The sequence below is a fragment of the Cornus florida genome, unplaced genomic scaffold (assembly GCF_030987335.1).
Source record: "Cornus florida cultivar Cherokee Brave unplaced genomic scaffold, ASM3098733v1 CherokeeBrave_3.0.0_Hap2_Chr07, whole genome shotgun sequence".
NCBI classification, from domain to species: domain Eukaryota; kingdom Viridiplantae; phylum Streptophyta; class Magnoliopsida; order Cornales; family Cornaceae; genus Cornus; species Cornus florida.
In genome coordinates this window covers 31423899-31450386 of record NW_026775577.1, presented here as the reverse complement: position 1 = coordinate 31450386, position 26488 = coordinate 31423899, and the positions used below count along the sequence as shown (strand labels likewise).

At 33.7% G+C, this 26488-nt stretch overlaps 2 protein-coding genes across 12 annotated transcripts; one reads left to right on the top strand and one right to left on the bottom strand.

The window, feature by feature from the left end:
- The first annotated feature begins 4617 nt into the window (after window positions 1-4617).
- On the top strand, window positions 4618-5609 carry LOC132267633 (peamaclein-like). Its single transcript, XM_059768764.1, has 2 exons — window positions 4618-4904; window positions 5329-5609. The coding sequence occupies exons 1-2, from the start codon at window positions 4823-4825 to the stop codon at window positions 5511-5513; spliced, it is 267 nt and encodes an 88-aa protein (XP_059624747.1). The 5' UTR covers window positions 4618-4822; the 3' UTR covers window positions 5514-5609.
- A 520-nt stretch (window positions 5610-6129) lies between these two features.
- LOC132266952 (FRIGIDA-like protein 3) lies at window positions 6130-16271 on the bottom strand. Of its 11 annotated transcripts, none has more exons than XM_059767976.1 (8): window positions 16109-16271; window positions 15025-15093; window positions 14689-14816; window positions 14477-14564; window positions 10915-10966; window positions 7364-8435; window positions 6961-7136; window positions 6130-6883 (listed from the first exon to the last, which is right to left on the bottom strand). In XM_059767976.1, exons 4-8 carry the CDS (start codon window positions 14491-14493, stop codon window positions 6374-6376), a joined length of 1827 nt encoding a protein of 608 aa, XP_059623959.1. In that variant the 5' UTR covers window positions 14494-14564; window positions 14689-14816; window positions 15025-15093; window positions 16109-16271; the 3' UTR covers window positions 6130-6373. The 11 variants fall into 11 exon arrangements, with proteins under 11 accessions (XP_059623959.1, XP_059623957.1, XP_059623965.1 ...); XM_059767974.1 differs by having other exon boundaries at window positions 14689-14804; XM_059767982.1 differs by lacking the exons at window positions 10915-10966; window positions 14477-14564 and having other exon boundaries at window positions 14689-14804.
- Between the last annotated feature and the right edge of the window lie 10217 nt (window positions 16272-26488).

Below are 26488 nucleotides of genomic sequence, written 5' to 3'. Positions count from 1 at the left end.
AGATTTCCAGAAAATAAAATAATTGCTATAAAACTCTACCACAAATTATCTATTTTATTTTATTTAAAACTCTATCACATATAACTTATTTTTATCTATTTATTATAAGTTTTTTTATGAAGGAAATCTAATTAGACAACGATATATTTAAAGAAAATAAAATATATTTTTAAAAGAGTTTATATAAAATTATAATACAAATTACCTATTTAGGTATTTATTATGAATTTTTTAATGAAATATAATATAACTAGACAAGAATTATTAATATAAAAAAATATTTAATAATTGGTATAAAAAAATAAAATAATTTTTCTAAAACTCTTTCACAAATTGTATTTTATTATGAGCTTTTTAATAAAAGAAAATCTAATTAGATAAGGATATATATATTTAAAAAATATAAATAATTTATATAAAATTCTACCACAAATTACCTATTTTATTTGCAATGAAACTCTATCACATTAGATAAGGATATATTTAAAGAGTTTTTATAAAACTTTAACACAAATTACCTAAACTTTACCACAAATTAAGTATTTTATTTTTTTTAAAACTCTATCACATATAACCTGTATTTATCTATTTATTATGAGTTTTCTAATAAAATAAAATCTAATTAAATAAGGATATATTTAAAGAAAATAAAACAATTTCTATAACTCTATCACATTAAACACGGATATATTTAAAGAAAATATATAATAATATAATAATACATATAAATAAAATATAAATGTTAAAGAATTTGAACATTTTAGTATTTATTTTTTAATATAAAAAATATTTATTAATTAATACAAAAAGAGAACTCTATCACATATAAGTATATAACCCTTGTATTTATCTATTTTTTTTATGAGTTTTTTAATATAAAAAATCTTAATTTTACAAAGATATATTTAAATAAAATAAAATAATTTCTATAAAACTGTACCACAAATTACATATTTAAAGAAAATAAAATATAACCTAGGGTCTTCCAAAAACCACAAACTCTATATAATAAATTTTTATATCATTTTCAATCTAATGTATAATTAGTATAATTGAATTTCTATTTTAAAATTTAATTAAAAATTAATATAATTGAATTTCTATTGTAAATTAAAAATTATACTAAATTTCAAATTATCTAATAAAATTCAAATTACAAATTACCTAAAAAAATTTGTTACTTTGCAAAACTCAAATATTTCACTATTAGAATAAAAAATTATTAATTAATAAAAAATAAAATATACACATTTCAGTATTAATATAAAAACGTAAAAGAATTTATTAATTTACGAAACTTAAACTCTATCACCAATTTCAAAATATTTCAGTATTTATTTATTAATATAAAATAAATATTTATTAATCAATATGAAAACAAAAATTTTATGAGTTACTAAATATTCACTACGTGCGATGCACGTGCCTTTTCCTAGTATATATATATATATATATATATATATATATATAAAGGGTAAAATCATCGTTTGACACATCAAATATTATGTTATTTATGAATAACAACATTTAGGGTAACATAGTAAATACTCACTCATCGCTTGTGTTAATGACCCTAATTTTGCCGAGGTTAGGATAATTTTGCCAAAACTTTAATCTATAAGTGCAAGCTCCAAATTTTAAGGGAGGTTAAAGTCATTTACTTCGATTATAATTAATAAAGGTGTTAAAATACAATATGGAATGGGGTGTTATATAATAATATAAATATTTTTGTTACGCCTATTTTGAGTTTAAAAAATATGATGAATTAATCAACTTTATTAATTTCAATATAAAGTGAGTACAATCCTTCGTAAAATTGTCTTCAGATTCGATCTCCTTTATGAACCAGACTCGAGGGCTTTGGATGTTGGATGAATTCAGAGTTTTAGCAAAACTTCAGTCTTCTTGTTCGATTCTTCTCCCCTTCTTCATCCCCATAGGCCTCTATTTTAATAGGCTCAACCAGAAATGTAGAGACCCTTTGCCTTGAACCATGGTGCATGGATGCTCCGATCGGGATTTGACATGTGTTAATTGCAATTATGTTGATAATTATTAATTATTTTGATAAATATCGAATGTGACAATTATTTGTTAGAAAATTTATTTAAGGGTAAAATACAATTTTTTTTTTTTTTTCAAATTATAAGCTAATAACACAAAACTCTCTGAATTAAAAGGCCCCCTAAACTATTAAAAAATTCCATTTGAGAACAACAGGTTAGGTCTCCTGTACAGGAAAAAAAAAAAAACAAAGAAGATTAAAATTTACCCTACACCTACACGGTGCTTTATAAACTTGTGTAGCTAACGTGTAAAACAAAATATAACCCAATCGCGATCGTAAAATTATCAACCCATCATCGACAAAACCATATAAGAGAACTTTCACTGAAACTACTGTCGCTGCAACAACCACGTCGACGGGTCTCGCCGTCGAAACACCATCACAGCCATCGACCTTGTCACCACCGCGTTGATTCTTACTGTCGCCATCGTATTCCTCTCCAGATCTTCGCCATCATCGGATCTGTTGGTTCTTCTTATTGCTTTGTTCGTTGAATGAAGAAGCTGACCAGATTTGGGTTCTGAAGTGGGTTTTAAATCGGGTCAAGACAATCCGATTTAAATGGGTAATAAGGCTATTCTTGGCATTTAAAATTTATGCTTTGGTCATGTGATGTCAGACACCACTTTAACGTTGATAATTCACCGAAATTTGAACGGAACTGGGGTATTTGCAAAAAGATAAAATAAAATAAAAATAGATTAGGTAGTTAACTGTAAAAATAAAAATTCAAGGGAGAGTTCTTTTCACTTTTACCCTTTATTTAACTATCTACTCCCAAGTGGGCCTTAGACTAGTTGGATAGTAATTTAAGTTGAAAGTGGGCTCCGACTAGATAGATAATTTAAATCAACCCATGACCCATATTTTGTGTGGGATTCAATTTGGCATGGGATGCCCCAACTGAACATGAATTTTGACTGATCCATTAAAGAAGGTCCAACTGTGAGCAAATTGTTACTAATTTTAGTGTGATCTACTATGTTTAAGCAACGTCTACTTTAAAAGTTAATGTTATTATTATTATTATTATTTTTTATGACAAAAATATTAAGGTTTAATGGTTAGTAATTAGTAAGGATGGTAATGGGGCGGGTTTGGAGCAGATTTTCCTAAATCCTAACCCGCCCCGTTTAATTTTTGACAAGTTCATGCCCGTCCCGTGCCTCACGACAGGTTGGATTTTCATGTCCAGCCCCGCTCTGTTGGGAAATATTGTGCCCCGTGCCAGCCCTGCCCGCCTCGTCAACAAATTTTTTTCCTCCACTTTTGGGGACAGAAGAAGACGAAGAATAGATCAATCCTTCTTCCTGAGAAGAATAGATCAAATAAATTATAAAATAAGAGATATATATATATATATATATATATATATATATATAAGTATAAAAAAGGGAGAAGAAGAACTGAAGAAGAATAAATCTACCTGCGTGAGTGCGTGGATTTACCTGAGAAAGAGAAACAGAAACCGGTGAGGGAGAGAGGGATTGAGGTCGAGGGTTTGGTTTTTGAGTTTTGACTCTGTCTTGACTCTTCCCTTGATTCACTGTTCAATTCACACATAAGGTTTAAGAAATTAAGATTGTAAAAGATGGGTAATGGATAAGTCGGTAAAATAAGCAATAAATATTATATATATATATATATATATATATATAGTTATATGCTTAGCGGGGAGGGATCCCAACGAATATGTATAAGAATCCTTACCCGCCCCGTGACCCTCGACAGGTACAAAATTTATATTCATACCCGCCCCAATGATATAAAAGGTGTTCTCATATACATTATTAACGGGCGGGGCAATAAAAATTGACACCTCTGATAATTAGAGGAGAGAAAAATAGGGCAAGGTTCGAATACCCAAAAAATGTGAATTGTTGATACCTACCCCAAGTAAAAATTGCTATTAAGACAACAGGGCAATTGGGTGCAATTGACCATTTAAAACGTCTTGCACAGTTGTTAGATTACATGTGATCTTCTTAAATGTACTAAAAGTGGAAGTCAAAATGATTTTCTAACTATTAATAAGCTAAAAGAGTGTGCAAACCAATCCTCATCAAATCCATCTTTCAATGTGAATTGTTGATACCTACCCCAAAAAAAATGTGCATTTTTGATACCTACCCCCAGGAAAAAAGTGTAATGTTGATCAGTAAACAAATGCAAGTGGGGACTGAAAGCACAGCCTGTTATCTACCAAGAATGGCATTAGGTATCAACAACATGGACATAAAATAGTAGAGCAGTACTCTTTGCTTTACTATTTTATGGGATAGGACAAATAAAGTAGTGAAATTTTAATTTGGAATTCTTTGCTTTAGAGAGCTGCATGAACCCCTTCTCCATACCAAAACCTCTCTGGTTTGTAACCTAAAGACTCAGCAAAGTCCACAAGTTCTCCATTCCCACCACATGACCCAACTTACAGTCTGTATAGAGCTGTACATTTTTTTGTTTTGTTTTCTCCAACTCTCTCTTCCCCTCCATACTCACCTCCCTCACCTGAATACTATTTTCATGAAAGATGGTCACCTCTCTCTCTCTCTCTCTCTCACACACACACACACACACATAACTATATTAGTTTTTAAGAAGACTTGTGATTAGCAAATATAAATACCCCACAAGGTCTCATATGACCATCACTTCTTAAAATCTATTCTTCTGTGGTTTAGTTGAGCCCATTCTACTAGCCGGACAACTTAAATCTCTCTTTCTACCATTAACCCTTTCAAAGAAGAAAAGATGAAGATTGTTTTGGCCACTTTGCTTATAGCTTCTCTGGTTCTGAGCTCCTCTCTCCTTCAACCAACCATGGCTGATCCAAGTAATATAAGTTTCTTCACCTAAAATATGAGTTTAAATCCTCCCTCACCCCCCCTCTCTCTCTCTCTGTGGTGATAGGTTCAAGTATTTTTTTAAAAAGCCAGTTTTTCATGTTTTTATATATATATATTATTAGTCTTGTAGGTTGACATTTCTTAATCAAAGAGTCTGAATTGGACTGGACCACCAAGTCTCAGTCGAGTTTCATTATCAAAGAGCACTGTTATTTGTGCGATAGGCGACACTCACAAGCAATGACACATAATTTGAACGAAAACAATTTAAATTAATGGCGTTATTTGATTGGCAGTGATATTTAACCTTTACGATTTTATCATTGCACCAAGTAATGATACATTTTCTACATAATTTTTTTATTTTTTTATTATTGAACTAATTGGTGTTGTTTTGTATAATATTGGAAGGTTTCTGCGATTCGAAGTGTGGAGTGAGATGTGAGAGTGCTGGAATACCAAAACGTTGCTTGAAGTACTGCAATCTGTGCTGCCAGAAGTGCAGCTGTGTTCCTTCAGGGACATATGGAAACAAGTCGGAGTGCCCTTGCTATAGAGACATGCTCAGCTCCAAGGGCACACCCAAGTGCCCTTGATGCCCATCACCACCTTTTTCACTTTCATGTCATGTATCGAAAGTATTTTTCTTGTACAATATTTATATTCTATGAACGAATAAATTTGAATAAATAAGAGCCAATTGTCTTTGTTTCTTATGGATGTATTGTGACTATATGCAACCTTTTCTTTGCTGATGCGTGAATAAAATCATAATAAACCTGTGTTTTGTTACAATAGACCAGTCTTATCGTTACACCAAATCCACCCTCTTTGAACTATTGTGCAAACTAAAGGAGGACCTTGGCAAAATGTTAAATTTAATTTCATATTTATTGGATCATTTAATATCAACTACTATGTAAATGGACATTTTCATTGCCATAATAATCTTGGGACAAAATGGCTTGAACTTTGATGTCATTCACACACACACACATATTAAATTCGGCAGCTACTTTTTTTATGTACTAGTAAAAGAATTGCAATGCGTCAATCTTAAAAGGGTAGATAGCCCACGTTTATGTTATGGGTCTAAAGAATATAAAATCAAGTCAGCTATAGTGACTTTATAACAATTTGAAATGTATGATCTCAAAAGATTATTTAAAAAATAAATAAATAACTAAAATAAAAATAAAAATAACTGATAAATGAGCACAGAACTGTAGCCATTTCAAAATTTCCATATAACCAAACACAACTTAAGAAATACATATAATAAAAACTAACTTCTTGTGCCTATAACAGAAGCAGAACCATGAGCTAACCAGAACATTAGGTTTCCATATAGCAAATACAGGTTTCATGTTAGCAAGGCAAATGCATTACATAAGGCCGGCTCGAAAAAAAGGTTGGATAAGAGTTTGGTCAAGTATCAGTTACTCAAATTAGAAAATTACATATATGGTTGGTGTGAAGGCTGAGTTGCACTACCCATGTAACTGCCATAACTAGACGGAGCAGCGCTATAAGTTGTTGCAGTAACCCTCTCATCTTGGGGATAGTAGTATGACCTTTGATCGTAGGCTTGCTGAGGGTATGCGGCCTGGCCACTAGGTGCTTGGTAATCGTATGTGCTCGGACCAGCATATGGATACCTCTCCGACGTTCCTGCATATGTTGTTCTCTCGGCAAAAACAGTTGGAGCCTGTCTACCGCCACCAGCAGCAGCAGCAGCAGTAGCAGTGGCAGGTGCACGGAACCCATAGACTCCATTTGCTCGTGGCTTCTTGAATTGTTGCTTTTTACCAAAATCTCCAAACCTCTTCCTATCAGGCTTTGACTTCTCTAGCTGCCCAACCCTTCTCTGAAGTGGATCAAGTGGGTAGTCCTCCTCAAGCTTGTACTCTTGAATGCACCAAATTACAGCTTTCACTGCTGTGAGTTCTTGAGCATTTGCATCATTCTATATGAGAAAAAGTTCCAGTTAGCAAGTGGGAAAGACAATTATCAAAGAAACTTCAAATCGAGGCATACTAGTACCTGTTGACCACTGGCACCTCCCAACCTACTTCCTTTTCCTTGTGAGTTTCTCCTCAGGTCCTTCAGATACGTCTTTAGGAGAGGCACGAGAGGGAACCTTTCTGTCAGCTGGAATGAATGGACAAAATGTACTGCATGAATTTGTTTCTCATTGTTGATCAATTCTTCAACAACACCTGCATAAAATCAGACTTAGTAAATTCCATATATGACTTGTAGCATGCATCTTTCGAGTGTAAAACCACAAGCAGCCATGCCTATCAACTTATTTCCGTGGATCTAAAATTTCTCTAAAGAATTAACAAACTACCAAGCCTAAAGCGATTGAGCGAATGAACATCTGAACTAGATAATGGTCAAGTCTCCAGACCTCATCAGGTCAGTTGATTAAAGGAACACCAACCTGGAATTTTATGTGCTAATCCAAGAGAGTGGCAGAGCTCAGGTGCCCGCCTCTGATGAGCAACTGCAAGAACAAGCTTGCAGAGTTCTTCTTCGTCAAACTCTGAAGCAATACTAAAAGTTCCAAGGAGCTGCAAGAATGCCTCAGCTTCCAATGAATTTCCATTGGCAGCATCAATGCCTTCACCAGCCAACTTAGGCTTCCACTCATCAGCAATGACCTTGGCTTGCTGCTTAATTTCAGGGTTCAGAAGGTGATCGGCACCTGGGTCAGCCCTTGCCAACAAAGTGGCCATGGCTTCCATTAAAATAAGACAGGATTGGCGCATACCCTGAAAGGCAGCATCCCTTATATCCCCTTCTTGGGTACTGTCATCTGGAGGGTAGAAACCCTCCAGTGAAGCCAGCACCAAACGGCCTGGTTCAGTTGCACTTTCCAGTGCGACAGAGAGTTCCGCACAAATGGCAGATTTATTTTTTTGATTCTCCATTGTAAAATTCAGAAGCCCTTTTGCATCCATCTGCTCACAAAATTGTGTCAACTCTGGACGAGGTTTAACCTCACCAGCCACAACTTCAACATTTTCACCTGTTCTATGAGGAGAATTCTCCTCTAAAGCAGCAAGGTGTGCATTTGCATCACCAGGAGAGGTGCTTACCTTGCTTTCTTTGCTGTCTCCACTATCAATGAGTTCCAAAGATGCTGGCAGGTGAATTGCCCGTGCCTCTGCTATTGCACCAACAGCAGCATCTTTTAGTTCCTGAATCCGATCTGACAAATCTTGCTCTTTGGCAGCAACAGCCACCTCTCTCTCTGAAATCATTGTGTGAATCTCAGATTCTTTTTCTATAATTTCCTTCTCCCTAACTTCTAGTTCTTCAAATTTCTTCTTCATCATTGTCTCAAGGTGGCAAAAATGTTCTTCAATTTCAGCCCACTGAACCTTATCTTCAGCAGCATCCTTGTGAGCTTTCAGTTCGAGGAATGCCTTACCAAGCTGTTCTATTAGAGAAGTTGTATCGGTTCCCACTACTTGATCCACATCAGCCATTGCAATGCAAATTATTGGAAGCTGCAAGAGAGATTCTACCAAATGCATTAAAAGACAGGACAGCTAGTGAATACCAAATCAAAATATCCCCCCAAAATGTGAAATGGAAATGCAAGCATACCACAAAAATTACTTATAAGAACATAGAAACACATTATGCCTTTTAATAAAATCCTTTTGAAAAACCATGCCATCGCCTACATCTTAAGCAATCCATGTTTCAAAACTGATACACTATTATAATCACTGTAACCAAACATTGCTTCAATATCATTTATGAATTTCTCATGAAACAGGCCATGTGACACCCCACTCACATGCAAAAGAAGGCAGGCCCATAAATCCTAGTAAGCATGTCAACTCTGCTAATTTAAATGATTTAATTCCATAGCAGAGAAGCCAGATAGACTCAAAACAGTGTTTCTACTCGCAGGTCATTGACAAAGTCAAAGAGGCTTCAGGACAGAAAGCAGGAATGCTTCCTCGTTGACAAATTTCGTTTTTTGCTTCAAAAAGATAGACAAAAGGGAGCCTAAACCGTGTATAATTTTACATGTTTCACCCCCCCCCCCCCCCCCAACACACACACACACACACTCTTCTCTCCTCACTCTTTCCCAACAGTTAAAAAGAAAAATGCTACAGAAAATAACAAAGCACAACAAGAGGCAAATTGATTTTGCAAATGCATGTGATAATAATACACCCAACTTAACAGGGGCAATAACATAAAAGAAAAGGATTGTACCCAACAGCAAGACTTTTTAAAGTCTAAGATAGCATAAATGTCTCACTAAGATACTAGCAGCGTGCCACACAGCATGCACCTGCAAAATTTTTTTGCTTTTTTTCTTTACTAATTTTACACCACTATAAGGCGAGGCAGAAATTTTCTTTGCTTGGGGTTGGGAGTGTGGGGCTTGTTAGGGAAGGGGAAGAAACTGAACTGCAACGTGTCACAGAGTGAGGTAGAATGAGCTGAAAAGAAGTATTTATATGAAATGACTTTTAACCCTCAATATTAAAAGTATACCACCTTCAGTTCAGGGTTCTTGGAATAGTTGGCATTTGTTATGGTGGTGAACCCACACAAATAATCTCATTAAACAGTAAGAAGAAAGTTAAATCATGCACGGAATCTAGGAATCAACAGCATCCAAATTGTAGCAGTCTGAATGCTTCTAAAAGTGGAGAAAATGATGCATTTGCAACACCGTTGATGCATTTTTGTACATCAAAAATTACTTAAACATTAGGTCCAAAAAACCCATATATGCAGAGTCCAGGAATCAACAACATTTGTTTCCAAATTTGTTAGTCTGAATTCTTCTTAAAAACGGAGAAAAAGATGCATTTTTGTACATCAAAGATTTCTTTAACTTTAGGTTCAAAGAACCTATACATTTTAACTTTCTACCAATCAATATGAACCCATCTATCTATCTATCTATCTAGAAGAGAACATGATATGGCTGATTTGCAAACATTATAAAAACCAGTTATGAGATTTTATAAGACAGAAATATATGCTCTGGCAAATCCAACAAATATTAAATAATTTGAAATTAATAATTCCAGGAACAGTCTGGTTAGAATTTTTAAATTCATAATTTAAGGAACTGTCTGGTTAGAATTTCAGTAATACTCTTTTGCTTTTAAAAGTAAAGAAGAGGTGCAGGGTAACAGCTAAAAATGAATAAACAATTAGATAACTGAAGTGAATTTGTCAATAAACTTTACAAGCATTTCTTCAGATGCAAAGGAAGTACAAATTTATGCTATGTTTGGTTGGAGGGATGGATGAGCCTTCTCATGTTTGGTTGGAAGGGAGGGAAGAAAGGGAGGAAGCATAAGTTTTCTTATCTGTCCAAAAATGGGCAGAAGAGAGAAGGGAAAGAGTGAATAACTACCTAATTTATAAGAAACTAATTTTGACCTTTCCAAAAAAAACAGTGTTATAATTCTAAATAATGAGGGTATATTGGTAAAAAGATATAAAAATTCTTCTTCCCTTCCAACCAAACAAAAAAAAGGTGTCACCCCATCCATCATGTTCACTATCCCTTCCACTCAACCAAACAAAAAGTGAGGGAGACACCTTCCCTTCCCTAGGGATGCCGCATCCATCCCTCCCCCCTCCCTTTCATCCAATTTTTCCATCATTCCAACCAAACGAAGCATTATTTCAACTGGAGTCGTTGAAGTTGCTCAACACAATTTCCACCAAAACAGAACCTACACAGCCTGGATTGTATCAAGCTGAAACGGGTTCAAGTCATCAAGGATCCAACCCAGTTATTGTCCAGTCCAAATAGGTAAGCCCCTTTAATCCCAAATTTTCTTCTGAAGGATTTTCTCAATAGAATCATCCCACAGTATTTCCAAAATAAGAATCTACCCTTACATTAAGTCAAGATTTGGGCAGACAAAATTCATCAGCAAGAACTATCTAGAGCAATCATTCTTGATAATAGGTTCTAAATCTTCAATCCTTCGTTACCTGGACTCGGGTACGTGTGTCGGGTGCCGGTACGTATCCAAGCATCAAAGATCTAAAATCACCAAGTAGAACAACAAAGGGACACAGATAAATATTAATATTATCTAAGATTTTTGTTTAATTTTATAGAGTAAAATAATTTCTTTATGTTACATAGTATTTAATATAGGCATTTCACTCTTTTTGAAGCAATGATATATTAAAATTGAATCATAAAAATATGCTTTTTTTAGGTACATGTCCAACCAAAAGTGGTGGACACATATCCCATACCCATGTCCCTATACAGCGCGTTTGTGTCGGGTACTTCAACTACTTTTGAAGAGTTCATGTAACAGCTTCAATCTCAACGATGAGGATTTATGGAGAAAGTTATAGAAGATGGCTCAGTTATTTTGGGGGAAGCTTATTTTCCTGTGACACTGGCAACAGGAAATGCATCTATCTAGATGCAATCTCACTAGGGTCCCGATATGGTTAATTTGACATTGAAATTATGAAATAAAAACGGCTTAATTTTCGTAGCTCTTGTGTTTGGAAACCCATTTCTCCTGAATCACATTAAGTGTAGGCATGTGCCCAGGTCGGTGTTAAAATTAATACGGACCAACATATCCCAAAACTTTTTCCTTTAATCTCAGCCACAGTAGTGACCCCTAGAAGATTGGGGTTGAAGTTCCTTGAATGTGCAAAAATGTCTCTTTTGCAAGCCTTTGGCACTTGAACTTTTTCCAATGGTAAAATAAAATTAAAAGATTGATGAATTCGCATGAGTATTAAAAGACATTTATAGAGTTGCATATTTATTTGTTTGGTATTTTTTATCTCAATTATTAATAGATAGTTTTGACAAAGTGTATAACAACGTTGTTGAATTAAACCATCATAACATTCAACAAGAAAATTAGATATGCAGGATTGTGTGATAATAAACTTAGTAGTTATGACTCACAAGACATCAAAGGATCAAGACCAGATTGCTGAGATGATTGTTATGCAATGTGCCGAGTAGTCTTTTCATGAATCTAGTGGTTTAGAAAGTCAAAGAACTCAAGAATGTTATGGAAATTGTTGAGAAGGAGAACCAAGGAAATAAAAATTTCTTTATCTCAACCACTCAAAAACAAGAATCAGAGTTTTGGTGGGTTTGGTGGCTGTGGAAGAAGGAATGGTGGAGGTGGAGGTGGAGGCAGATGTTTTGGCAACAGAGGTCTGGATATCACAGAGGTGGATTCTGTGGTGACTGTACTGGTTTTGGAGGTCGTATTTCTGGTGATACGAATGGTAGAGGAGGTGCAAATTGTCAACCTATGGCGGCGCAAGGAGATGTGGAGAAGACAAACAAATCTCATGCATGGGTGGTGCGTGAAAATGAGGTACATGGTGAAACCCCAAAATTTACGAAAACAGAATTCCCTTATTTGTGACAGGTGGCAGTGTACAGCTGGGAATCAAGTGAACACGTGCTCTGTAACTAACTCAACTAAAAAATCAGTGGTTGCAATATTAATGAAGATCCAACAAAAGGCCATACATTGAAAAGTACTCTTATGAAATGCCTGTTCACTGCCATCCTTTGGAGTATATGGAATGAGAGGAATAGAAGATTTCATGGTGTGCATGTTCGTAGTCTACAACAGTTGGTCATTGACACTTGTCATGAAGGTTTATTTGCTACTGGTATTACAATCTCTAACATAAGTGTCACTTTTGACTCATTGCAACCTTTGGGTGGTCTAAGCTTGTTTGTTTTTGCTGGTTCTAGGGATTGTCCTAACCTTTTCTGTTCTTGTTTGCTTTAGTGACCTTGCTGATCACTTTCTTATCATGTACTATAATGTTTTTACTGTAACAATAAAATACTCACATTCAGGAAAAGAAAAAATCATTAATGAAGATCCAGGGGTGGGAATCCTAAAAACTCCAAAGGAGTAGAATGCAAAAATAAGTGATCCAACAATGGATATGACGGGTCAAAATATAAATGGATCTTGGACAAAAATTGTTGCAGGTGAACCCAGTAAACCAAAAATATGGTTACCATTTTTCCCTCCTACTGTCCAAATTGGCGAGGTAGTGGTGGAACCGCCAGAAGCAATCTCCAACGAAGGAGTTAATGATTGAAATTGTTGCATTGTTGGATATTTGTTGATAGGAAGATTCCATACTTCATTGTAAACTCAATAGCTCATAAATTATGGGAAAAATTATGTCTGAAGAAGGTTCTAACTAGATAGAGATACTGTTCTGGAACAAGGACCATGGCACTTTGCTGACAAACACGTTGTTTTAAAGAAATGGCACATGGGTATGTCTTTGCATAAGGATTGGCTGGATAAGCTTCCAATATGGGTTAAATTTTCAAATGTTCCAATGGAATTTTGGATGTGAAAGGGTTGAGTTATACTGCTGGTGTTATCGGTGAACCTTAACATGCAGATTCTATAACTGAGGAGAAGAAATTTGGGTTGAATTTAAAGCTCTAAAACACCTAATTCGGGAATTTAGACTTGCTTTACCAAATGGTGAAAAAAATCCCATTTATGCTAAGTACCAGTTGGTTCATTTGAGGTGTTCTTATTGTCCAATCTTGGGGCACTCCTTGAAAAGCTGTCGTGTTGCTAAAGTCAGTGCTACTACTAGTATGGAGGAAAAGGTGAGTCCAAAGCAAATTGAAAATGAAGGAGAAGTGTGGATTGCTGTTACAAAGAAGAATAAAAGAGGAACAGCTACTAAAATAGAAGAAGAAATAATACAAGGTCACAAATTGGGGATGGTAATTGGGTTTAAACCCATTGTGAAAGGCAAAGTCCATGAAGCTAGCCCAAGACATGATTGCTGTGAAGAGGCCAATGGTATCTGAAGGAACCTATTCTGGAAATCAGATGAAGAACGACTGAATGAGGGCAAAAAGAATGGGAAACAAAATAAACTCGGGGGGTCTGGGAATAGATTCCAAACCTTGGATTTAACAGAAGATGAAAATGTGACTTAGACAAAGAAAAGATTGTGGAATATAGGAATAACAAAAATAAAATAAAATGTGTTTTGACAACACTAATAGCCTCTCACTGTGACACTGAAAGTGCTCAACCAAAAAATGCAAAGGATATGAGGTATGTTAATAAACCCTCTATACACTATGCTAAAAATGTATCTCCAGGAGAACACAATACTATCAAAAAGGGATTAAATCTCTGTTTGAGAGAATGTATTCTCCTTCACTTCTTTGCAAATGATATTTGGTTGTCTGAATGTTAGAGGATTGAATAATACTCATAAACAATTTGAGTTAAAAAAAACTCGTTAGAGCTTACGATATTTCCCATTTTTGGGTTGGTTGAAACTAAAGTGAAGAGGCTAAATGCTGATAAAGTTCTTTGTTACCTTGTTCTCGGTTGGCGTATTTTGAAAAATTATAATTGGTCTGCATTGGACAGAATATGGGTGTTTTGGGACCCAAAGAGGCTGACAATTCAAGTGCATGGTCTAACTGACCAGATTATAACTTGCACTATAATTTAATTGTGTGGGGAGCTTTGTTTATGGAGACAATTCTTACATCAATAGAAGAAACATGTGGAGGGAAATTGTGCAATTTTCAAATACTGTCAAAAATATGCCTCAGTTTATCATGGGGGACTTCAATGCTGTGAGAAACAGAAACCAAAAATTTAGACGATCAGACAAATGGAAAAACTATATGAATGATCTAAATAATTGTATTGTGGATGCTGAATTAGTGGACTTGAAATACTCAGGCGTTCATTATACCTGGACTTACAGAACCTACTTCAGTAAGCTGGATAGAATACTTGCAAATGATGCCTTAATGATTACTTATGCTACTGCTGAAGCAATTTTTGAACCAGTTGCCGTATCAGATCATCCTGTTGTTGAAGCTAAATTTTAAGATAAATTGACCTTTTAGATTTAACAATTATTAGGTAATTAGAGGACGGAACCAGAGAATAGAGGGTAGTCTTATCTTTTCAGTTCAAAGATTGAAGCTGATCAAGGGAGACTTAAAGCTCTTAAATAGAAAATTATAGTGATCATTCAAATCAGGATGTGGATGCTAGAAATAAAGTAGTGGCTGCTAAAACTTACATGGATAGAAGTCCTATGTGTGATCAAGCCAAGCAAACAGAAAAAGCTTGTCTGAAAGGATTAATTCACCTGCACAGAGCTGAGGAGGTTATAACTAAACAAAAATCTAGAATTCAGGGGTTGAAGACTGGGGACTTTAACACAATTTATTTTCATAAAGTTGAAAATCAAAGAAGAAGTTTCAACAAATTTAGTTCTATTTCTAGAACAGGCGGAACTGAATTGGTGGAGGAAGATCAAATTAAGACCAAATTTGTATCCTATTTTCAAAATATGGTAAACACAGAACCTGGGCACACTGAGTTTGAAGATATCAGTCAGTTTATTTCTAGTCCCTATTTCAATTGAGCAAGCTCAAAGTATGGCTACAGATGTCACTGTTGAGGATGTCAACAAGGTTGTCAAAATCGGGATTGTACGTAGAATCGTTTTGGGTTCCATAGAATCGGAATTGTAGAATCGTAAGATTCTACCAACTTGTAAAAGAAAATTCAAAATAATTTCTAAAATAAGATTGTGTATAAAATATATCAAGATTAAGGCTAAAACACTTCCAAGTTATTCAACCAATAATTCTAGTTATGCAATTGCAATACCGACATAAACATAAACAGAACACAAAACAGAAATCTTCAAATTGTGTGGCTGCCAATTAATTTTGATCAAGTGGTTAATGGAACAGCAAAATTTGCTTATAATTTTCATACACTGGGAGCATAACAATGGCAAGACAATTGAACAATAATGTGCAAAAATTGTTTCACCAGTATTCGTAACAAGGGTGTGAACAAATTAATCCAAAAAATAATTCAATAATAAAGCACAAAATTTTCAGTCAAATTATTTACGAGGTTCAAGGACTTCAACTCCAACAAATCATAAGTATGTGTACTTAACTGTAATCACAAATCTTTAATACAATCATGTTGTCATACTTTTTCTTCATGTCTCCTGATCAGACATACATGCAATTACCGGGGAAAAAAAAAGTTGCATCAAAGCAAATCGGCACCTCATATCTCTCACATTCAGTTAGCACAGAAGTTAGAATAAAAGCACAAAAATAAAACACACACACACACACCTTGAGTTTGTAACTTTGTTGCTCGTCAAAGGGAAGAAGCTGCTCGTCAGAGTTTCAGAGAGAAGAGGCTAGGCTGTCTGATTTCATGATTTAGGACCTTCGGTTTGTAACTTTGTTGCTCGTCAGAGAGAAGAGGAGGCTATCTAATTGCACGATTTAGGGCTTCTTTTTTTTGCACGATTTAGGGTATTCTTTGTGCTTGGGCCTAAAAATGGTTGGGCTTTCTTATTAAAAAGAGCCCAAACCTTTGAATAAAGCTCAAACAAGGTGTACCAGCCCAATAGAAGGCCAGGCAAGGGGTTAGAACAGAATCACTCAAAATGGGTACCATAGTAAGATTCGATTCTACGATTCCATGAACATTCCATCGATTCTACAGCAATTTTGCTCAAGGACTGATTTTTGTGCGATTCAAATCGTTTTGGGTACCTAGGATGGTAAAATCATGTAATTTACCACCTAGAATCGCGATTTTGATAATCATGGATGTCAAGACTACTTCTTTCTCGCTTAGTCACAGTTTGGTTGGAGAGAAATGAAAGAAAAAGAAAGAAAGCTAACGAAGGGAAATGGTATATTGTGTTTGGTATAAAAAGTTGAAAGGAAAAGAAAGAAAATGGAGGGATTTGTTGGGATGCAAATTAGGCATTAGGTGTAGCTTTGTCTACCTACCCAAAAATGGGAGGAAGTGGTGCTCTGGAAAGCTCTTTTTTACTAAGAGAGGATTAAGACAAGGGCACTCAATATTCCCTTACTTTCTTTGTTTTAGCTGTGAAAGGGTTGACTGGAATCATAAACAAGAATACTGAAAGGGAGGGTTTTAAGTACCACTAGAAGTGTGCCAAACAAAAATTGACTAATGTGATGTTTGAAGATGATTTATTTATGCTTTGTGCTGGTAATGCTGATTCTAGGAACACTTTGGTTGAAGCCTTGCGAGAATTTAGTTTATACTTTGGGCTGAATCCAAATCCTGAAAAAAAATCGATTTTCCCTTCTGGAATTGATGCAGATACAAAGAACACTATTCTTCAAGCTCTAACATAATTATTTACCAGACTGGAAGAAATAAAAATAAAAAAAATAAAAATAAAAATAAAAGATGATTGTAAAAATCTGGTTGAAAGAATTGCACCTAGAGTTAAGTCATGGTGCAGCAGATACTAGATTTATCTCCTTTGCTGCAGTCAAAGAAATAAACAGAATCCTAAGGAATTATTTGTGTAAAGGAGTTCTTTTCAAAATGGCAGCTCTAGAGTAACTTGGGAAGGTCGCTGTTTGCTTGCCAAAGAAAGAAGGTGGGTGTTGAAAGACTTCGTGTCATGGAACAAAGCAGCTATGGTTAAACATATGTGAGAAATTCTTCAACCGAAGCCAAACTCTCTTTGGACTAGCTGGGTTCAAAACAATCTCATAGAGAACAAAGATTTATAGTCTCTTGGAATTCATGTTGATTGTTCATGAAATCTTGGGTTAAGAAGGGAATTCAGATTGGGATTATGCACAAAATCGGTGATTATAGTGACCTTGTGGGCGGGTGTGTGTGAGCGTGTTTAAGTGGCACCAGTAGGCTACCACACTAGCCGAGTTACAAGTGTATAATCCCACATCGCCTGGGTGTGGAAGGGGCAAGTGCTATATATAGATTCAACACCCTTCTATGACATAACGCATTTTAAAGCCGTGCTGGCCGTGAACCTACCAGAACTCCAGAGTTAAGCGTGCTTAACTTTGAGTAGTACCAGACAATATTGTGTCTGGTTAGGGTATACAAATGGTATCAGAGCCTGACCTAGCCGGAAGTATGGCCAACGAGGACGTCGGGCCCCAAGGGGGGGTGATTATAGTGACCTTGTGGGCGGGTGTGTGTGAGCATGTGCAAGTAGCACCACTAGACTACCACACTAGGCGAGCTATAGGTGCACAATCCCACATTACCTGCGTATAATGCATTTTCAAGCCGCGCTGGCCGTGAACCTACCATAACTCCGAAGTTAAGTGTATTTAACCTGGAGTAGTATCAGGATGGGTGACTTGGGAAGTCTCTGGTTTGGGGGAGTTAAATGGGTAGGGTGAGGATCATTACAAATGGTATCAGAGCATGACTCAGCCAGAAGTGTGCCAACAAGTATGTTGCCCCCAAGGGGGGGCGATTGTAGCGACCTTGTGGGCAGGTGTGTGTGAACGTATGCAAGTGGCACTAATAGACTACCACACTGGGCGAGTTACATGTACACAATCTCACATTGCCTGGGTGTGGATGGGACAAGTGATATTTTATTTTAAATGTTTTACTTTGATTTTTTGGCTATTTGATTACGTGTTTAATTAAATTTGTTAATTAAATATTTTATTAACTTAAATGTTTTATTTGAATTAAATGTTTAATTGAAATTATGTGCTTAAATATTTTATTTGAATTAGTTAATTTATTTGTTGTGTTTGTTGATTTGTAATTAATTGTAGATTAAATGATTAAATGTTTATTTTGTTTCATTTTTATTTTATTTTATTTTATGGATATGGTTAGTAGTAATGGATCAATCAATTGAGTCCCATGGACTACTTGAATAGGAGGTTTAATGGGTATGGATAATTACCCATAAATAGTTGTATATGTATATATATATATATAATTATATATATATAAGGAAATCAATTTATTAATTAATATTATTGTCACCTTAGTATTAATAATAAATAATCTAATGTATAGTTATATATTTATATAATAAGGATATACCTAGATTATATATGTATCATATTTTTAGTTACTTTTTTAATATTTTAGTTTTTATTTTCTTTATTAAGTTGACTTAGTTTAGGAAAAGGATTAGGGTTGTTATTTAGCCTATAAATATATAACTATAGGTTTGTAAAAAGGGAGCTTGAAATATCCACGTATTATATTTTAGAGGAAAAAAGGCAGAGAGTTTAGAAAGAGAAGGAGGAAGAGGAAGGAAGAAAGATGAGAAGAACCATTAGAGAAGAAGATCAAGGAAGATGGAGTTTAACTTTCGATCCGAAAGTTTAAGGTAAGTTCTTGTTCTATACTTCTCCCTTAGATTAGTGATCTATGTATCTCTAGTATAACTTTAAAAATGTTTAAAGAACAATTAAAACTAGAATCTATAATTTAATTGATTTAGAATATAGGTTTTATGAATTATGTTCATGTTTGTTCTTGTTGTATCAATTGATAAATTCATGGATTAAATCTAATTTCTTTATGGATTTTTACATGTTATAATTATGTAATTTCATGCTTGGGTGTAGATGGGGCTTAGTAACATACCTTAGAACCCTTAACAATGAAGAATAGGCTTACAGTTGGATTTTCGGGCTGATTCACGTAACAGTGCTCGATCCACTATTAAAATGTTGAAGCCTTGGAAGCAAAGCTCGAGCCATGGGTGAAAAACTCGAGCCTTGAATGCAAAGCTCAAGCTATTAATGCAAAGCTTAAGCTATTAATAAAAAGCTCGAGCCATGGATAGAAAGCTCGAGCCTTACCTGGGGAATTCTCGTAAACAGTGTTTAAATTGGCCTTAATTGATTTTGAGGGGTCCCGAACATTAAATAGGGACTATGTATGAGTTTAAATAAATTTTAAATAGATTCGATCATAACGATGCATGTTATTTGAGTGTTGTTTAAAGAATGAATTGATTTAATCTTTTTAATTTATTCTAGCAATTAAGATTAACTGTTTAACATGAATTGTATTTGGAGAATGTTTACTTGACTATGAAATAAACTATCAGCATGTTTAAGATTTAGTTTGTTGGGAGAAATATGATATAAGAAGCTTAAATAAATTTTAAGTCATTCCTATTTTGTGATAGTATGATATTATATTATTATGTTTATTCTGGATTATTTGAAGTATTACTTTATTTGTTACATCAATTATTGGATTGTATGGATGTAATGCACCAGTATGGAATGGTGGCATTCTAGGGACGGATTAATTAAAAAGGTTAAGTCATACCTATTCGGATTTATAAGGGAACATATTAACTAGAAAGTTAAGTCCTACTTATTTTCATGTCAAGCCACTAAATTAATTGGATGACATACTGGATTTTATTTTATGCCTTAGACAGGAAGGATTTTATATATGTGGGCATGTTCCATGACATGAGCTTGAGTCTCAGGATCAGTGGTTAGGTTGCGTATAGTGCATAAGGTGGTTATCTAGCTATAGTGGTTTGTAGTGTGCCCTAGTAGGTCTAGGTACTCATGTCCACTATATGTGCGTTTTGCATGTTGCCTACTATTCAGGTTAAGGTCGCCCTATAGTCCAGTGGGAGCCCTTTTAGTGTATATCTATATATATTTATGGAGTATGTAGTTATTGCATGGGTTAGCTATAGATGTATAGTTTCTCCGGTCTCTATTTGGGTTGTTGTAGAAAGGACTTATTCGTGGGCCTGACCCACTATTATTTTCTAGGTGTTCGTCGATCAGTTTCAGACATAGAGCTTGTTCGTGCTGAGCAGAGACTGTCCACATCATTCTTCCGATTCTATGTAGGATTCTCTTTATGTTCTAGTTTTTGGATTTATTTATTTTATTTTTAATTGGTTTTTGGATTAGGGGTCCACATGATGGATTCCCGAGTTGCAATTTTAATTAATTACTGGTATCAAAGAATTTAGTTATTAGAGGATTATTATTAGATTAATTAATGGGTTTATTTATTATTATTAGGTATTCTTCCAACTTTTATTCTTTATTCTTAATTCATTTTCTATTCTATGTTCGATTAAATACTTTAATTGTTTGGTATCCCTCAGATCTGTACTCGGACTTGATCATCCGTGGCTCTAGAATCGAGGGGTATCACATGTAGATTCAATATCCTTTTATGATACAATGCATTTTAAAGTTGTGTTAGCCGCGAACCTGCCAGAACTCCAGAGTTAAGCATAACAATATTGTGTCTGGCTAGGGTGAGAGACGTTACTGTGATGTTAAATAAAATCTTTATGAAATGAATATTGACTTCCTATGGAACCCATAATTCTTAGGACAAAGGTTGGAATCATAAAAGAAACATGTTTAGGGAATCAAGCAAAAGCCCTACACATAATAAGTAATGGATCGTGGAACTGGCATTCAACAAAAGATTTTCATGCTACTACAATGGCTATACCTATTGATTTTCTACCTGCACAGAATATAAAAGTCAGTTTGGCTTCCAACTAAGGATAATTTTTCTATAGACTGTCTAGGACATTATTAAACCTTAAAAACAAGTAGTGGTATGGTATGACTTTGTCTAGTTTTCTGGTGTTATTCCCAAGCATGCTTTTGGGCTATGGATGACTCTTCTAAACAAACTTCCTACACAGAGCAGGCTGCATCAATTTGGGGAGGGGGGTGGGGGGTGGTTTGGATTCCATGTAAGTTGTGTCTTCTGTAGAAATAATATTAAGGACAGAGACCATTTGTACTTCAAGTGTCCGTTCACGTACTCACAGTATATGGAGCTATATATCAACTAAGGGTGCTCTAAATTGGCCAAAATATAGTTGGTATGACTTGATAAATTGGACTAGTATCACTCTTAAAGGAAAGACTCTGACATCCATTACAAACAAATTGGGATTTGTTGCTATAGTTTATGGAAGGAGAGAAACATGAGGATATTTCAAAATGAGAACAGAGAAGATGTTTATATTCAAGCTAAAATTGTGGACTTAATCAGACATAAAGCATTCTCTTTGACAAAATTCAAAGATTCCTAGCAAAACAGGTAGTTAGTTAGAGAGTGGAACCTCCCAACAAATGCCTTGAATGGATAACAGTGCATACTTGAGCTTAATACATATGCAAAATTGGTTCTTGTTTTCCCCTAGAAAATCAATGAAAGTCAGTTTTATATTTTTTCTAGTGGCAAACATATTCTCAAATGGCAACAGTAGATGGTTATTGGTAGTCCTTTAACTCATAATAACTGAGATCGGTTTAAGTTGAAGTAGGATGTTGAGGTATTTTGCAGCTCAGTACTTTGAAAATATGAGAAATCTTCTCTCTGTTTTTTATCAGTTAGTTTGGATCCATGCAAGTAATTAAGTTGAATAGTCATGAATGTTAACTTCTGAAGGAACATAAAACATAGATATTGGTGTCAAATGAAGGTTGGGGACATTCTAGAATGCTATGGTTCTTCAGCTTCGCTTAGGCTCTTTTTTTTTTTTTTTTTTTTTTTTTTTCGAAAGGGCTTAGACTCTTGTTGGATAGCGGAATTAACAGATTGAATAACAATAGTTTGTTATTAGTTTTGCTTGTTTGTAACTATAGTATGTATTCGTGCTTGCTCTTATTTGGTCCCCATTTTGGTTTCTTTTACTTGGTAGCACTGAGAATTCCATGAGTTGTTTTTGTTTTACAAGGGATATGTCATTTGTGATTGGTTTTTTTTCCTTACTTTCTGTATAACTCATTCTTCTAGCAATGACTTCATATGTCAAATATATATAAGATGAAGTTCATAGTCAAGTATTAATGGTTTAAGGACTCGTATGAATGATGTAATGATATACATGATCCTATAGAGATGAGCTTAAAATGGATTCATAAATACTTTAACATTAAATCCTAAATTCTCACCATCCTATCTACCCATTTCTTCAAGCTTTGTCCATGATTATTTATACTTTGAGGTATCTTGCTTTCTTCCTTTCTTTGAGTTGTTTTCTTGATCGTTGTTTTCCAAGCTATCTTTGAATGGACTTTGTATATAACTCTTTGCAAATTCAAGTTTTTTTGTATTCATTGCTTTCCATTGATGTGATCTTGAATAATGGAATACTTTGAATGATCTTTATTGCTTCATTTTGGTCATTCTTTAAATGTGAATAATCTATAACACTTAATATAAATATTAGTTCTTAAACACCATTAATGGTTTGCGATCATCAAAACAACTAGATTATCCTTGGATAAAATCTTTAAGGCAACAATCTCCCCCCTTTTGATGATAACAAAACATTGATGTGTTCATAAGTAAGTAGAGTTGCATTTGAAAAATGTTCCCTCGATCAAAGTGCATATAATGAACATAATGTCAGAAAATAACATGTTTGTTCTTTCTATATTAATTTTAAACATTTGCATGCATTTAAGATCATTTTGAGCTTTAAGAGATTTATAAAAAAATTCCCCCTATCAACATGCTTCTATCGAAAGATATATATCATTCATTTGACATGTATATATATAAGCATAATGAGACAATGATATATAACATCAAGCATTTGATAGTTAACATAGTGAATCTTGTTAACATAGTGAATCTTAACATAGTGAATCACATCACACATATTTCTTCCCCTTTGTCATATCAAAAAGGTGGGAGGCCTAGACAACTTCATTTAATATATTTCATTTAACATCAAGAAATGGTAATAAAAAAAAAATTGCAATATAGTAGTAATGACTATAATGTGCTTAGGAGTGAAACATATAAGCAATTATATCATATTGGATGCCAATTTCATTAATAACATGAGTTTAAGACATCATTAAGGTTCATGGCATATACTAAAGTATACATAGTCAAACATGAAACAAAAATGAAGCATGGACTAGAAAAAACCAAAAGGCAAACAACCTCTCAAAGGCAAATTGAGGAACTCAAAAATACTTCAATCCTAAAATATTTCTCCCCATTTGTTATCCTCAAGAAAGAGGGAAACATCATCAAACTCATGAAAACTCATATAAAATGAATATAATGACCAAAAAGTCATTTTATGGAATGCTTGACCATTTTTAAAATAAGTTAATTTAAGCTTAGCAAATCATGTAATATTTATTTATAAGAGATTATCAATAATCTTCCCCTATAAATATGCTTTCATTTATCATATATCATTCATTTGGTATGCAATAAAACAATGGTATATAGAATAAGACCGTAATACCAAAAAATCTTCTTTTATTGAATAATCTAAATTGTTATATGATTTAATGTTCAAAATGCTTTTAAACTCATATATGGCATGAAAGACACAAAGCATATGCATTTAGTGACATTACTTCTAGTCATATGCAATAAACTTCTAATTATACAAAAACGTATCTTCTTTAAGACATGCGGTGAGAGATTGGCTATATGATTTTCCATATGGATGAGCTTAATATTTCTTTTAGACACATTCTTTAAGAAGTGATGTCAATGCATCGTATAAAGATCTAAAGTGCTAGAAATGGATACATCAAATAATATAGCACTTGTGATATTACATTAGTCATCTACACTATAACAAAGTGTTCTTTGAATAGCATATTCCCAAGACAAAAGTATCAAACAAATTTAAGAAATTTAGTTTTATCACACTTAAGGAGTTTTAATCCTTAGAAGAAATCAAGTTAACTCATCACGCTAATTTCAATTCATTTTACATGCTAGTGGTAAACTTCTTTACACAAATCATAAATGATGATTCAAAGATAATATTATTCATATAAGTCCAATTAATATATTTTCATCAATGGTTTTGAAAAACTAAGATATATATATATCAATTTTGTCAAAAATCATCATTCATTAGAAAACCACTAAGTCTTTCAAAAAGAGCTGTATAAGCTTGTTTTTAACCACACAAGGCTATAAATAATTTTAAACATGTAGTTTAGAATTCATGCATTTCAAATCCGGATGGTTTATTTATAGAGATCTTTGAAAAAAAAAATAATAATAAAAAAATAAAATAAAATAAAATTTACAGTTGAAAAAATCATTTCATGCAAAAACATATAGCATTTTTATTGCTTCAATTAAAATCATGTGTGCAAAGAATCATTCATTTAATTCCTTCTTCATATTTGAACCTTTGGGAATAATCTAACTTAGTTACCCATGAGGACATATGGTGCCTAGTATGATGTGATTATTTGGTGAAGGAACAAAAATAAAAGTATAATAACTTTAAGAAAAAATTAGTTCCTCTGACTAGCACATATAAAATATTCACCAATGAATGATTAATTGAATGGTGGTGAACTATTCTTAAGTTTTTTAGGAAAGCATTAGAAATTCACATTCTTATTTTTCATGAGATGGCTCTTCCAAGGAAATTTGATCCTTTAGGTTTTCAAGAGAGAACTTATATGATTTATCATTTTTCAAGTACATCTAAATTAACCTTTTCAAATTTAATAACCTCATTTTCTATATACATGGAGTGACACTAATAAAATGTAGATGAAACATTTAGGATCATAAAAGCACATAGATGACTTTCTAGACATAACTACTTTAATAGATTTGATAAAGTTCAAATGAAATAGTGTTAATGGTTTATATGATATATTGTATGCTTTCCTTTGATGGCATATCTTCCAAAAAGTTGTCTATCACAAAGTTTAGGCATAAGTAATTTAAATATATTTTAAAAGATAGAAAATCATTTCGTGTTAGCATGTCCATAACTCAAATACCATAACAAATTACTTTCATGCAAAATATCACATAGACACTCTTCATTTCTATTTGCAAAAGTAGCATGTCAAAACCATCATAAAATCAATTATGTCAAGATAGATGTGAGAATAACTATATTGTCCAAAACACATAATTGATTAGTGCTTAGAAAGTCATGATTTAATACTTCATACAAAAGCATAAATGTGATACTCTCTTTAATCAACATGCTTCAAATTAAATTAACAATTTAAATGGCTCTAGCATGCTAGTGCATATGTCAATTCAATAAGAATATATGCTTATGATTACATACAACTCAATGAACCAATATAAAATGAGTAATGATTGAGATACATAGTATAATTTCATATATGGATCATAATGAAATTCTATGTGCATTATCCATGATAAAATTTAAGAATTGACAAAGAAGAATCGTTCTTCTTAAGTAGGCAAAAATGAATTGAGGGCCCCCTTTTCGAAATCCTTATAGGGTTCAACAATTTGAAGGAAGATACATTTCTTTCCAAAAATAAATTTTCATTTACAAAGAATGTTAGCTCATTGGAAAGTAAATTCTTCTTAAGACATACGTTTTTTAGAGCAATTTTCTCTACTTTTAAGTGTAATTCTTCAAATGTAATTTCAAGAAATTCATTTGAATGTAATACATGTAGAAAATTATTTTTCAATGAATAAAAGTATGCACTGAAAGGAAATTGCATAAATAATGAATTTTGGTACCATAAAGATAAGATAATACAAAATTTCAATAATATAAAGCATAATCATTATCGTTTTGGAAAATATAATTTTCAATGGTCTAGAACAATTCATTTAAGGACTTTCCACGTGTGATGATTTAAGGCTTGAAGTTACATTTTCATTTAGCCTTTTAAAGATCATAAATATACCAAGGAAGTAAGTAATGAAGCAATTCA